General features: G+C 32.0%; 1 protein-coding gene across 1 annotated transcript; it reads left to right on the forward strand.

Moving 5' to 3' along the window:
* The first annotated feature begins 6384 nt into the window (after window positions 1–6384).
* LOC129806992 (uncharacterized) lies at window positions 6385–10438 on the forward strand. Its single transcript, XM_055855941.1, has 3 exons — window positions 6385–6648; window positions 6715–6767; window positions 9935–10438. The coding sequence occupies exons 1-3, from the start codon at window positions 6484–6486 to the stop codon at window positions 10353–10355; spliced, it is 639 nt and encodes a 212-aa protein (XP_055711916.1). The 5' UTR covers window positions 6385–6483; the 3' UTR covers window positions 10356–10438.
* The last annotated feature ends 5310 nt before the right edge of the window (window positions 10439–15748 follow it).

Raw genomic sequence — 15748 nt, forward strand, 5'->3', positions numbered from 1 at the left:
ACGGCAAATGCTGATTAGAGCCAATTTTGTATGAAAATTTATCGTAACTTCCCCAAAAATGGAAGTTACGACAAATTCTGATAAATTTTTATTAATTAAGGGCACTTACAATAATTTTTGTTTAAAATAATTTTTAATGGGCCTATAAATGTTTCTTTTTCTCAAGCGCGTTTAATAAACAAAATTACGCCGATTCTAAATATGTTATATATCCCAAAATCGCAAAAATGAAGTTACGACAAATGCTGATTTAACTGACGAATATATCAGTCGAAAAAAAGAGAGAAACGAAAACAAAAGTATCTGGATTTCTACCTTTTCTACCTAGGATAAGATAGGGTAATTTGGAATCATGACTAAATAAAACATATTATCAAGAATTAGATCAATAGCTTTCCAGGAGCCAAACTGTTAGAAATCCAACTAAAGCTATGAAAACAGCTGGGGAGCCTTTTTCGAAGCACAGTACCATTTTGCCTGGATGGCAAAACACGTTCATTATGATATACTCCTCTCGAATGAGTTTGGAGTTTTTTTCAGAATGGAGATCGATCTTTTGTAGTTTAATTTGGTTTCCGGAAGTACAGAGTGTACCATCTAGAAGTCTTGATTAAAAGAAACAGAGGAAAATAGAAATAATGTCATGTTAGTTGGCCAACTTTTTTATTTCACGCCACCTAAAATATTCCTCATATTCAACTGAATGTTTAGATGAAGACATTTTCACATGGAATAAAACGTAATAAAATGCACCTCCTCTGCCCAATAACTCCGGGAGCATGGAAGAAGCATCCACACTGCGGGAAGGCGTTCGTGGTCCACAAATGGACTAGAAGATTCTTCTAACACGGGATAGAACAACAATATCATATAAACATGATTAAATTGTAACAAATATTCCGACACGATTAATAAATAAATACTGGATTGGGTTTAAAAGTCTGTGTTATGCCCTAGACACACTTACGACTTAAGCCGAGAGGCGACTTACCAGTCCAGCTGTTGCAGTACCAGCTTTCTTATTCGGATAATTTGGAGACAAAATGACAAAAAAAAAAAATGGAGACAAAAAGCATTCAGATGACTGCTTCGTTATTTGGTTATATTTTTCGAATTTGTTCAATATATTGAAAATAAATATAATATATTTTTTTAATTTTTTTTGTATAGGGTGGAGTAAGTACTTTTGGACACTTTAAGGTTTCATGTGCTTCTAATTTTTATAATCTTTATTTAAATAAAATGAAATTTTATACTAAGATACCTTAAAGCCGTTTCTTCCTAATAATCTAAGAGAACTCCCAATTTTTTTGGATATTTTAGTGAAAAATGCATTTTATGCAACTATGTATGTTTCAGTACTTTTGGCCACTTGTTTCCAGTAGAATTTTAATAAAATAACAGAATAAATAACTTTCGAAAACTTTCACAAATACACAGCACAAGTCTTATTCTTATTTAACACCAATTTTGTGTGATTATTAGACTATTTTAAACGACTTTTTGCACATTTTCTATTTGATGTAAAAATCAGTCAAAAGTCACGATTGTTTTTACTGAAATCCGCAAGGTGCGCCACGTGTAAAATGTATGGGAAAATGAATGGCCAAAAGTACTTACATAGCCGAAAAAAGTAAGCTCTTTTAGCCACATCCGATTTTCACTTAATTTGTTGAAAAATCTTACTAAGGATGACATCACAATAAAGTTTAGTTAATTAAGAAATGGACTTTCATTGAATAACATAAAATATTTTTATCAAAAATATGAAATAATGCAAAACAATTTTTGTTAACATTAACAAGTTTCTTAAGAATCCCATGTTTTTTTAGTGATTGTTTACCTTGTCGAGAATTTCTTTCAATAACTTAGAATTAATCAAGTCGATAAAAAATCAAATATGGTTTTCTGATTCGTTAGATTAGAGGTCACGAAATAAGACCCATTTTGCCCCATAATAATAATAATAATAATAAAAACTTTAAAGAAATATAATTAAAAAGACATTATTTAAAAATGTTTTGCTTTTATAGAACATATATTGAACAAATCTTCACAGATTAAATTATTTTCACTAGATAAACAATATTTTACTAAATAAAACTGCCACGATGTAATCCGAATAAGAGAGCGGGCACTGTACATTCCAAACATGTATGCAATTTTGACATTTAAATTACGACAAATGCTGATTTAACTGGCGCCAATGGACGTAATACTTTTTAACCTTTCAAGTGTAAATTTGCGAGGTCTTGAATTTTGTCCAATTATCAGGTTGTGTTTCACTAGTGCATCTGCATTTCTTTGGTATCAGCATTTCACGCTAGAACCAACGACTGTATCGAAGCTTGCATCAAATGCATCAAATGCAGATACGACAACGGTCGATGTATCCGACAAATTGACGACCCAATGAGCATTAAAAAAAATATATATCATGAACATATTATAATTTTATAAAATTTCGTGAAATTTTGAACCCTAAAAGAAATTGCAAAAAAAATGTTTTCATATAGCCAATTAGCCAGTAAAAAAAGAATTCTTCAATGAAAGTGCTTTTTTAATGAATAGGGAGGAAGGTGTAGGGGAAACTGGGACACCTCTGACCACTGCGAATTTTTAATCATATATTAGACTTCAGAGGACAAGACCTATGGAAATTTATAAACACTATAAGGATGCCTCTGTCCACTGAAGAAATGAGCGAAATAATTCAAGTCGTCCAAGTAGTTTAGAAATAATAATTAGGCGAAAGTCCCCATGCTTTGCACGATCCCAAGCTTCGTAATGATTAAATTTTTCTAATGTTTCTGCAGTGCCTCCGCAATATATTTTAAAAACTGGATACTTTCCTCTAGTTTTTAAAATATGTATGCGATTAGTCACATTTATTGAGAAATATAGGACAAATTTTAGTCATTACAAAGCTTACATGGGATCGTACAAAACATGGGCACTTCCCCTAGTGTTCGGTATTAACCCATGTTCGCTGGTGCCCCAGTTTCTCCTATATTCTAAATAAAAAGTCGTTTGCTGAATATTCCTTTTCTATACAGAAAAAAATATTTTGTAAAATTGTTCGTAAATGTTTGTGAAATCCTATGGCAGACTTACGAAATGCTCGTGAATCATATAACCCACAAACAAGTTCGTAAAATGATCATTTGACGAACATTTTTTCTACTTTTACAAACATTTGTTCGTAAATGTTCGTAAACACACCAAAAAATGTTCGTAAAATTTTGTCATTCGTTCGTATTTGTTCGTAAATTTTTGTTTGTCTGGCAAAAATTTACGAACAAATGACAAAATTTTACGAACATTTTGTTATGTGTTTACGAACATTTACGAACAAATGTTTGTAAAAGAACAAAAAATGTTCGTCAAATGATCATTTTACGAACAATGTTTCTAAAAAAAATACAAAATTTTACGAACTTGTTTGTGGGGTAGGGGAAGTGCTCATAATTTTGGACAGTCTGCTTATAAGCATCGAAGTTCCAAGTTTGAAGTGCGATATTTTCTATACTAATTGACATTTCTTGTTACTCTCTTTTCAGAAGGGTTGTTTAGCAACTTAGCAAGCTATTTATCGTCTTATTTTTATTAAAATTAGTTTTAATACGTTTAAAAATGAATTGATAAGTAGAGGTGACCTTGGCTCTTATTTTGGACAACTTGTTTATTAATTTGTCCAACTTGGCTGTAAATTTGGACAGCTAATCCGCCTCAATAGGATGCCCATTGTTCTTCATTTGATGAACCAATCTTACCAAGTCCTCTTCCTGTTCATGTAAGGGAAACGTAGAATGTCACAGAAGCCCGGAAACTTTCCATATCATTCATTAAAGTGAGTTGACTTCGATACTCCAAGTACGTGCGGATTCGCTCATTCCCTGGCCTTTCCGGGAGCCTTTCAAAGCATTTCTCGCTACATCTCTTTCGTAGAGATGATGCTCCTTTGTTTCTCCAGGCATTTGTCCAACCTAGTCATCACAAAAGCTAAAACTTCACGAAATTTCGTGAGAAAAACACCTGTCCAAAATAAGAATCATCACCTCACTGGTGAATGTCTTAAAAAATTTCCCATTTTTCACACGAAAAATATAATTCACAAGGTAAATTTCACTTCAGGTCAAATGTACAAATCATCAGTAACGTGAATCAATACAATATTCAATGAATATTCAATAATATCACTCAAAAACAGCGAACAAACTTTGTTAGTACTTCACCAAAACTAAATAAGACTGAAGTAAGCCACGAAGGTCTGTCATATTTCTCGTAAGCAATTGCTCACACTGAATTTTCAACAAAGCAATTTCAACTCAAATCATATTCAAATTTTAACGTATTTAGTGTTAAAATCTTCCAAAAAGAACAAATATTTAGATAGAATTCATTATTCATCAAATATTGGAATAAAAATCCATCATTTTAATCAATTTATTTTTAGTGTCCAATGTTATCCTCAAAGTGTCCAAAATAAGAAACTGGACAAAATTATGAGCCTTTCCCCTATATGATTCACGAGTATTTCATAAGTCTGCCATAGGATTTCACGAACATTTACGAACAATTTTACAAAATATTTTTTTTCTGTGTAAGGGAAATTATAAATCCCACTGCATTGTCTCATTACATCCCATTTTCCCCTATGTAACTTATTTATTATTATTTATTTATTTATTTATTATTCATTAGAGTATAATAATACAATATCATACAATAAGATTCTTGGCTAAGTCAAAGTTGACTGATTAGCCAGAGTTGGAGCAATATACAAAAATTATATTGTAATATTTAAAAAGTCAATTGTAACGCGAGTTCATCAGATTTTTTATAGTCTGTACAGTACTGTAAGTAAAGTAATCGTACCCCCTTGTTTTGCACATAAAATTGCTCTTTGTACTTTGTAGTCCTTTTTGTCATTTTAAATATCTTTGTGTTTTCTTTGAAAGCAATTTTTTCAAATATTTTCTCCATTTTCCTCTTTCTTTCTTTTTGCTTGAATTTTAAAAGCTTCAACAATTAAGTACTTAGCGCATGGTTATTTGCCAAGAACATTTCTCTCAAATTGGCTGAATTTCTTTTTATTATGTTTTCTTCAAAATTTCCTTGTAAACTAATTTAGAAACAAGAATTTGAATAACTTGAACGGGCTTATGGAAAAATTACTTGCATTAGTTTACAGACATAAAAGTCCCATTAGCTTTACTTCTCTCAACAAAAATGTTCTTATGCTCGAATTGCTAATTTGTGTGAATTCTTTTATTAAATAAAGCAATTTGTTATAATAATTCTTACATTTCCGTAGTGAATGGGAGTGATTATTTTTCGGATTAATCTGTAATAGACAGATTTAAGAGCTTAGACGTATTCCTTCAATTAAAGTCAATTTAAAGTTTACTTTAAGATTAAATTTTATTGTATTGTTTTGTAATAATTGGGTCATATTTGACAAAGAAGTAGTCACAGCTTGCGCATAGAGATTTTGAAGAAATCTGTGTTTTCCTGTTAATATTTCATTATTTGTTGACTTTTAATTATATTGTTCAACTGAAGATATTTATTACAATATACTCGTGTTGTCTTTCAAAATAATTGATAGCGCTAATTGAATGTAAAATGTACTTTACATTGTGTCATTGATTCAATAAGAGACATCAAGAGGAAGCTTCTTGACCTGTTATTCAGACGGATCAATCTCTGACAGTAATGATAAAATTGTTCAATAAAGTGTTGGATAATTTCACGGTTAAATCCTTTAATCTATAACTTCTGTTTATTCGATAAAAAAAAATTATGTCTGGGGGATTATAATAGACTTGATAATATGCCCTTATCACTTTAATTGATGGGAACGGAAATAGTGTAAAGTGACCTTGAGGGGAATTCTATTGGAATCTGCCGAAATGGATTTCAGTCAGCAGACTTTTAAATAATGATACAGCTGAAGAATGAGTCTATGGCCTACATTTTCATCCAAAATTTCAACAAAGTGGAATATTTTTCGTGAAAAACACCACATCGATCGTGATCGGCAAATGGAGAAATATCGAGAAGATATGAAAATTGATGTGTTTTTGTCATTTAAAAAAAAACCACAAAATTTCTTTACGGGGGAATTATCATCATATCCGGAACGTGTAAAAGTTTGGCCAAAAATATTTCAGCGCAAAAATATATGTATTAGGTACTAAAAGTTGTGGAATTGTAAAATAATTCGCCAAATAGCACCAATTCCGATATATATATTCCTAATTCTATACCGCCTAATTGTCATACTATATTGAGGTAGATAGGAGTGCTGATAAGGAAAAAGTGGTTCTTATCTGTGCGAGAGAAAAGCACGACATCAATGAATTGAAGAAGAGAGGTGTTAGTCACTTAAAAGGAGGCTTCCATCGTCTCCAGACCTCAGTTCATATTTGGGAATCTTCTGAATTTGCAAAAAAGAGAAAGATCGTGAAGTGAATTACGATGAAAGTCTGTACTCTTGTGGTTGTGTTTGCTATTGTAGGGATCATTGAAGTGACTGGTCATGGAATGCTTCTGAATCCTGTCAATCGAGGATCACGCTGGCGCTATGATCATACAGCAATTGCTGATTACAACGATAATGGCAATTTCTGTGGAGGATTCTATGTGAGTCCACAAATGATCATTTTAAGGTTCCAAGGATCGTCACGATCAAAACCATTCTACTTTCAGGTTCAACACAGTGTCAATGGGGGAAAGTGTGGACTTTGTGGTGACGATTACAGGTAAGTTTCCTCAGTATTCTTTTCCCCTCAATTTTTGGCCAGCTTTAGATCAAACTTAAACATTCACAAAAAACAACATTATGGAAATATGAAGATAGCACAATTTTAATATTTATTGATTCTTTGCATAAGTGACTAATTCGTAAAAGTTTTATCGTAATGACTTGAATATCTAAAGAAATTTCTTATTGGACTTCTTTCGCTAGAATCATCACATTATTAGTTTCGTTTAATGATTTGTGAATGTTTTGATTTTTTGAATAAATTTACAAAATTTCTGCATATAGAAAAAATTTTAAACGTCTTAAAAGTTGAACCTCCTTGGAAAATTATAAGTATCTTGTTAAGCAATATTATTTTCGCCAATGAATCTTAAAATCTTTAAAGAGTAGATGGAATAAGGGGAAGTGGGGCATATTGAAGTGGAGCAGCTTTAAAATTGGGTTTTTTCTATCATTTTCAACCTTTTAAGGATGATTGGAAAACCGGTAGACTTTTAAAAATCTAAAGTGTTATGTTCCTCTAAAAAGTTAGAAAAAATTATTTATTTTAGAATTTTTTACCCTCTTGTCCTTAAAAGGTTAAATGGAATTGAGCCTTACCATGTTGTAATTTAACTTCGTAATTGTGTTATCATCATCATTTTCAACCGCATATCACTATAGGGGTCGCGGGCCCATGACATCTAAATTAGCAGCCCATGCTTTCTATGCTCCGCCACTTCAGGAAGATGTTCGGGTTCAATTCCAAGGCGTTTCAAGGCAAGATTCTGAATTTGATTCAGCCACCTTGTCCTAGGTCTGCCTCGAGATCTACACCTCCTTACAAAGGCTTACATAGCTTTTCTGGGCAATCTATATCTAGATCTAAATCTAAATTATAACAAGGTTCAGTTTCATTTGTAAATAGGAGAAAAAGCCCAATTTCAAAGCTGCCCTAATTCAAAGGTGCCCCATTTCCCCAAGATTAGGAAAAATACCGCGATCTTATTTAGACATTTACCGCAGCAATACAGTTTTATTACTAGTCATCGAATTTAAGAAATTTTCAAAGATGACTTTCCATAGACATGTATACCAACCAATCATTTAAACATTTAAAGTTTAGATATTATTTATATCGCACTTAGAACCAAAAAATAAAGATCAAGTAGCTAGAATGTTAAACTTAATACTAATTCCAGCAGAACAAATAGCAATTCTGGTTCAAAATTTTCAACGAAAAAAATAAAATTTAGCAAGTAGGGGAGACCGGGGCAAAATTAGCCACGCATGGTATTAGGCAGTGGGATGTTATAGCCTGTCTTAGAAAAAATATTGAAAAAACTACTACTTATTCGAATTAAATATATCCCTTTCTGTTCATTGAAATATTTATCAGCCTGGTACAAAATTTTTTTTTTTACAAATTATACGCAATGAAAAACATCATTTGCTGGCTAAATCTGCGCCGGTTTCCCCTACTTAGATACCCAGAGATCACTAAAAGCAAAAAATAAAACTTTTTAACTTAATTTTGGCAAAATAATTAAACTTTCGCATTTGATGTTTGCTTGATAATTAAAATATAATTCAGAAAAGTTTTATAAATAAAAGTAGTGAAATATTCCTAGCAAATGGAAAATTTGGAAATTAGGAATTACCTTACCTTGCCATATTGAATTAAAGACATAAAAGATTTTGATAATTAATTTTACGTAATTTACTGAGAGTAATTGAGCAATTTTAATGAATAGGGGAGACTGGGGCAAAAAGTCACAAATCGAAAAATTCAAAATTCAATATCTACCAAGGTAAAAAAGATAGCGACTCAAATTTTTTCTATAGATAGCCTCCATAGACCTTTTTCAATGTCGTTCGTAAGTTTCTCAAAATTCGAACAAGGAATTTAGAAAATAAAAAATATTGAAATTTTTAGCCCTATTTTTGAAATATTTTCCTTGCAGAAGATAACAATTATTACCTACTTATTTTCCAATATTGATGCACTGGTGAATATTTTCTAAATAATTTGGATTTTTTGAATACGAATCCGCTATCTATTTTAGAATTTCACAAAAGTTCTTTTCTCCAGAAATCCTTTCATTAAAAACGACCACTTGGGGTAAAAAGTAACAAAAGGTATAGAGCAAAAAGTAACAAAAAAGCGAAGCAATTTCTGATGTCTCACGGTATTTTTCCAAATTTACGGAAACCCGTAATGAAGCGAATCCAAATATGATAATACCCCATGTCTGGTACTATTTGTCCCATCATTTTTGAGAATAATCACAAAATTACATTTTAGAAATTGGCTTGATAAAAAAATAGAGGAAAATTACTTTCACAAAGTTGTAGAGCGGTAAATTTCCTATAAAATTGCGCTAATTAGAAATTTTTGAAGCGCTCGAGTAGCTTGTAAAAAAATAAAATATCCGTTTTGTGACTTTTTGCCCCAGTCTCCCCTAAATTGTGAAAATAATTTAATGTGAATACAATTCAAAAATTTTACTGTCCAATATGTTTTTTACTGCCCGAAAAGCTAAATTATTAGCCAAAAATTTTGATTAGTTTTTTTTAATATGTATTAAGTGTCAGACTTAAATATTTCTAATTTTAAGTTGAAGGCTGTTGGAACTTGATATTGCCTAAGTTCACCTTAAAATAATGTTATATTTTAAAGTTTTTATAAAATCTTCTAAAAACATTAGAAAAACCGTTTTACAATAACGGCTTAAACTTTGACTCTTATACGAGCTTCGGACCTAATACTGACCCATGTGGCTTAACTTTTCTAATTTCTTATCAGTCGAGGTTTTTTAGAAAATCCTAGCTAAAGATAAGATTTTAAGGACATATAATCCATTTGATTCTGAAAAGCTTATAAAATCGGTTGCCATAGGATTGCAATATCTTCAGGATCTGGGCTAAGCCTCCAGTCTGAAGACCGCTTTAATCATATATTACGAATCAGTTTTAATATTTCTTTCCTAAAGATATTCTCAAAATATTTGTTATTATGGTTTTTTTTTAAAGAAATAAATAGTTTCTACCAAATACGAAAGCAAATATAACTACAACAATTTTTTACAATAATTCTATTTTACGTATTTCAAAATTATAATCTATTAAATATTAGTTTAAATATCAAGCTTAATTGTAATCCTTACGTTTCTTATTTCCTTGAAGGGCACCAACTCCACGTGAACACGAAGACGGTGGAAAATACGGCCAAGGAGTGGTCGTGGCAAACTATCAACGAGGAGCAACCATTCCCGTCTCAGTGCTAATCACAGCCAATCATTTGGGCTATTTCTACTTCAATCTCTGCAATTTGGACACAAACAATGGACGTGAATCTGACGCATGTTTTGCCCAATATTCCCTCAAAACTTCCTCAGGAACACCACAGTATTACCTAAATTCTGCTGCCGTGGGATACTACAACTTCACAGTTACTCTCCCGGCAAATGTCTCGTGCAAACGCTGCGTGCTGCAGTGGACATATCACGTAGGCAACAATTGGGGATACTGTGACGATGGAACCGGCAAACTTGGATGTGGACCACAAGAAAATTTCCGGACATGCTCAGACATCTCAATCAGCTAAAGATTATTACTAATAAATAGTTCGACTGCTTAATTTCTGTGTTCCTACCTTGTACTCTTTAATAAAGAGATTCATATAGATAACCACGTGTTGCTCCTAAAATTTTATCTATTACTGCAGAATTGTTTTACTGTATCTAATTCAATGAGTTATTATTGCGGAAATTTCTTTGGTAAGATAGTCGAGTCGAGGAATTTTGGTCAGTCACCAAGAATTACTTTCGAGTAACAGTGAATAGCTTCCCAGACTATTCCAGAAGCGAACTGATGAGGTTTCTGTAAGTGCTAAGTTTTTTTCCACAGGATGGCGTTTAAGAATAAGACTTTTGTTAGCGTTATGAATGAAATTGAATATCATTGTTGTGATGGTGGTTAAATTTGCTCCATACTTCATGGAATTCTTGAACTTATGACTGATATGTAAGTCCTAAAATTTATTTTTAGCTATTTTGCACAATCTTGAGCTATTTAAAAACGTTTCAACTCTAAACTCGTCAACATGGTGCTCTTTCCCATGAGCTGGTCCGATGAAGAACTTTATAAATACACAGAAAAAAATATTTTGTAAAATTGTTTGTGAAATCCTATGGCAAACTTACGAAATGGTCGTAAATCGTATAACCCACAAACAAGTTCGTAAAATGTTGTGCTTTTTTCACAAGCTTTGTTCGTAAAATGATCATTTGACGAACATTTTTTGTACTTTTACAAACATTTGTTCGTAAATGTTCGTAAACACACCAAAAAAATGTTCGTAAAATTTTGTCATTTGTTCGTAAATTTTTGCCAGACAAACAAAAATTTACGAACAAATGACAAAATGTTGCGAACATTTTTTTTGTGTGTTTACGAACATTTACGAACAAATGTTTGTAGAAGTACAAAAATGTTCGTCAAATGATAATTTTACAATGTTTGTGAAAAAGTACAAACTTTTACGAACTTGTTTGTGGGTTATACGATTCACGAGCATTTCGTAAGTCCTCCATAAGATTTAACAAACATTTACAAACAATTTTACAAAATATTTTTTTTCTGTGTAGAAATAATAATGCAGTAAATTTTGGGGTAGATCACCTTAATCAAGATTGTGAAGCTTCTGCAAAGCTTTTACTTTTTCTATATACTTTGAGTAAAATTAAATGATTTAACGAATCTACCAACAAGTATTCACCGCTCAAGAGGCATAGTTCTTCGCCCCTGCTTAGGACAAGTAGAATTTCCTTCAAAAATTTACTTTAGGTCAATTCTTTTATTGTAGCCGAGCCTTACTGAAGAATTGAGAATTGATAGTCAAAATAAACGTAAATTTCAGAGCCCAATAATATCTCTATAATAATAGATTTATTATAAATCTTACAAGTATTTTTCTCAAAGAAAATGAGAGTTTGTTTATTCAATACATGCTATTTTTGATTTTATTTTAAGTAGCGAAAAGGGACTTAATAACTCTCAAAATGCTATGTAATTTATAAGATAAATAATTTTAATGCCACTTCAGAAACTACTACCAATTGAAGTTGATATTCTCATATTTCATAACACCCATAATATTAATACTTTCTATAAGAAAAAAACGATTGAACGCAAACAAGTACAAGTATCGAGTATAATCAAAAGATCTTAGTACTAATTCGTCTCTCAGAGATTTTACAAGAATTATAGAATAAAAATATATAATTACTTGGTTTCAAAGAGATTAAAAGTACTTGAAAAATTGATAATTTAGGACAAACTCCTAAGACTGAAAAATCCTGCTTCTCCAGAGCAAATATCTTTAAAATATTTTTCGTTTTTGATGCTTGCAAAAATTATCTTAGATTTGGATGTCTTTTTATTTTCCAATTATCCACGACACCGTATTTTTTTTTACTGCTCGAACTTCACCGAGAGAGCAGTTATTGTGGGGAAAGTAGTCTCGCTTCAAACGTGCATGCCTTCAAATAATGTGAATTTCTTTGTTTGTCCCAAGAGACTTACACATTTCTATTAAATAGCTAACTTAATTTAAATCACAAAATTTCTCAAATAGGGGGGTTACTGTCCGTCCAGTCGTTACTTACGTCTAGAAACCAAACGGTTAGAGATAGAGAATTGGGACTTTCGAGAGACTCCCCTCATAATTTTTTGGGATTGCTTGAAAACGCGTCTTGCGTTTTCTTTTTTTTTATTTTGGACATGTTTTAGAGGTTACCCAGGCGGACATTTCTTCCTGATTGAAAAATCCCAATGAATCATTCCTAATAACGGTTTTTCGAGGTCAAATGTTTAAAAAGCTCTAAAGAGCGCATTTCCCAACTGAATGGTATCATGTTTTAGCTCGTTGGAAAGATCTTGGGACTTCCTCTCAATTAAATTTACTCCTAACCTATTTTGAACGGTAGGGTACAAACTAACCTGCGGCTAACGAAAAAGGGATCTGGTTCTTCGAGGGAAGGACAATCCCTACCCGTAAAAGCAAAATTATTACGAAAACTCGCAGAGTCTCCAATAGGATGACTTTTCGACATGCTACGTTTCTAAAGCGAGCTGACGAAGAATCGCCATCACTGGAGGAGGTTAGTGGGGGAGGCCTGGTTCCTTTAAGAGACGTTGCAGCCACCTAAGTTAGTATTTTGAGCGGTGTTATTAATGAATTATAAATCGGCTATAAACCGGTAAACTTAAAAAGAAATTTTCCAGTGAGAAAAAGTGCGAAACTCTTAAACTCGTGTACACGATTTTCCTCATGAATTGAAACAAAAAAAATAACATATTAAATTCAAAACGATGTGTTTTGAGATTGCTCGAAAACGCGTCGTGTTTTTTTTTCATTTTCAGATGTGTTTCAGAGATTATGTAGGCGGGCGTTCGTCCATATACGAAAATACCGGTGAATCATTCGTAATAACAGCTTTTCAAGGTCAAATGTTAAAAAGGCTCAATAGAGTATATTTCTCAGCCGAATGATATTATGTTTGGGCTCGTCGAAAAGGTCTTGGAATTCTTGACAATCCTGAATCGATTCTAACCGGTTATGAATCGGTTATGAACCGATAAGCAATTTTTGTCCGAAAATCAATTTTAAAACTCCTAAAAAGATTTTTAGGACCTTTTGAGTGATTTATGAATAAGTTAATGATGCAAAAGTACTTTTGAGGTTATAGCATGCAAGTTACGAGTTCGAGCACTCCGCAAAGCTGGGACGCTTTGCCGCCCTTTTTTATCAAAAAATTATTTCTAAGAATCACAAAATTGCTATCATGGTATATAAAATATATTTAATTTTGTGCTTCTTGGAAATCATTTTGTAGCAAAAATTGAAGGTCTCTAAGGCCAGATTAGATTACATTGGAGGCAGTCGCTTCACTTTTGGCTTATTATGCATCCCCAATTAGTCCAATTAAACTAAGGGCAAGATGCTTCAAGCCAGCCAGTTTTTCGGATAAACTCTATTAAACAGTGCGGTTTTAATCTCGATAGATCTTCATCAGACAGCATCGCTTTCCCAGCAGCACCCTTCTGCTGTTGCCTAAACTGAGGCAGTCGCACACATTTCGACCACTCAAAATATAAGTCGAACAACTCGATTTTTTACAAAAATCGTTTTATTCGCTTTTTGGATACTTCTTTATTCCTACCCTGTGAATAACTTGAAAGATATTTTTTTCAGTTATAGAGATTTTAAATCTCAAAAATTCTATAGGGGAGACTGGGGCAAAAAGTCACAAATTGAAAATTCAATATCTTCCATACATTTTTTTTCCATAGATGGCCTCCATAGATCTTCTTCAAAGTCGTAAGTTTCTTAGAATTCGAAGAAGGATTTTAGAAAATAAAAAATATTGAAATTTTTAGCCCTATTTTTGAAATGTTTTCCTTACAGCAGATACCAATTTTGACCTACTTATTTTCCAAAATTGATGCACTGGTAAATATTACCTCTAAATGATTTGGACTCTTTGAATACGAATCCGCTATCTATTTTAGAATTTTACAAAGATTCTTTTCTCCAGAAATCCTTTAATTAAAAATGACCACTTGGGGTAAAAAGTAACAAAGACCGAAGCAATTTCTAATATCTCACGGCGAGAAGAAACGTCATTTCCATGTCTCGCCGCTTTTTGTTTGCATTGGTCAAACGATTAGCAGTCTCTTGTTTTTTTCCAAAATAGCTTGAAAAGCACTTTTCTCGTTCAGATGGAGAAAACTGTGTTTTAAAAAGGTGTAGAGGAATAAATTTACTATAAAAATATGTCACCTAGTTATATTTTTAAATTTACGAAAGCCCGTAATAAAGCAAATCAAAATATGATAATATCCCATGTCTGGTACTATTTGCCCTAGCATTTTTGAGAATGGTCACAAAATTACCTTTTAGAAAACAGCTCGATAGGGTAAATTAAGCTAATTCAAAACCTGCTCCAAATGGAAATTTTTCGCTACTCCAAATGGAAACGTCATTGTTTTCATGATAAATACAATACTAAATTATTATATTTATATATTTTCTATACCACAGTTTCATTATTTTGTTAATTTTGCTCCAAATAAAGCGAAAATTCATTTATATTCACAAATTTTAATTTGTTAATTTCTCAGAAAGATTAAAAGTGTACCTTTTCACCATGGAATTTTTCATCGATCGACCATGTTTTCCAATGAAAAACACAATAAATTGACTGTTGTTTATTCGTTTTGCTTAACATTTATGTCATATTTCTGGCTAATTTTAGTTAACTTAAGTGCTGATCTTCATTGTTAAAGGTACGTGACTTTTTCAAATGAAATAATTACCTATTTCGTGAACAGAAAGGGTTTTTCTGAAGTGTCTGCAAATGCTTCAATAGGAAACCCCGGAAATATGATTTTTTTGGAGAAATTTTCTTATTGTTTTAGATGGGAAATGAGAAAAGACCAGGAATAAGAACAAATCCTGCACTCAGGAGCAACTCAACAAGGTGTTGGAAACCTTTCGTCACGGTTTCACTTACACTGTTTGTCTCCAATTAGAAACTTTCCCTTGTCTCCATTTGGATTAATATGTTTCGCGTATTTTTCTTGTATTTAAGAAGTTTTCAAATTATATCTAAAGAATTTTCACTAAACAGTAACATTCTAGAAGAGTCAAGGAGAAAATTTATGTAATTATCTTCAAAAAAAATATGAACTTAATGTGTTGAATCTTCTGTCAAAGTTAAAGCGTCTGGAAATAGTTTTGAATTAGGAAATTTACCCTAAATGTATCTCCTTACACAATAGAGGAAAATTACTTTCACAAAATTGTAGAGCAGTAAATTTCCTATAAGAATGCACTAATTAGAAATTTCTGGGTAGCTTGTAAAAAAATAAAATATCCGTTTTGTTACTTTTTGCCCCAGTCTCCTCTACTCTGCATGTAAAATCTCAGCTACA

This window comes from Phlebotomus papatasi, chromosome 1 (assembly GCF_024763615.1).
Source record: "Phlebotomus papatasi isolate M1 chromosome 1, Ppap_2.1, whole genome shotgun sequence".
Classification (NCBI taxonomy): domain Eukaryota; kingdom Metazoa; phylum Arthropoda; class Insecta; order Diptera; family Psychodidae; genus Phlebotomus; species Phlebotomus papatasi.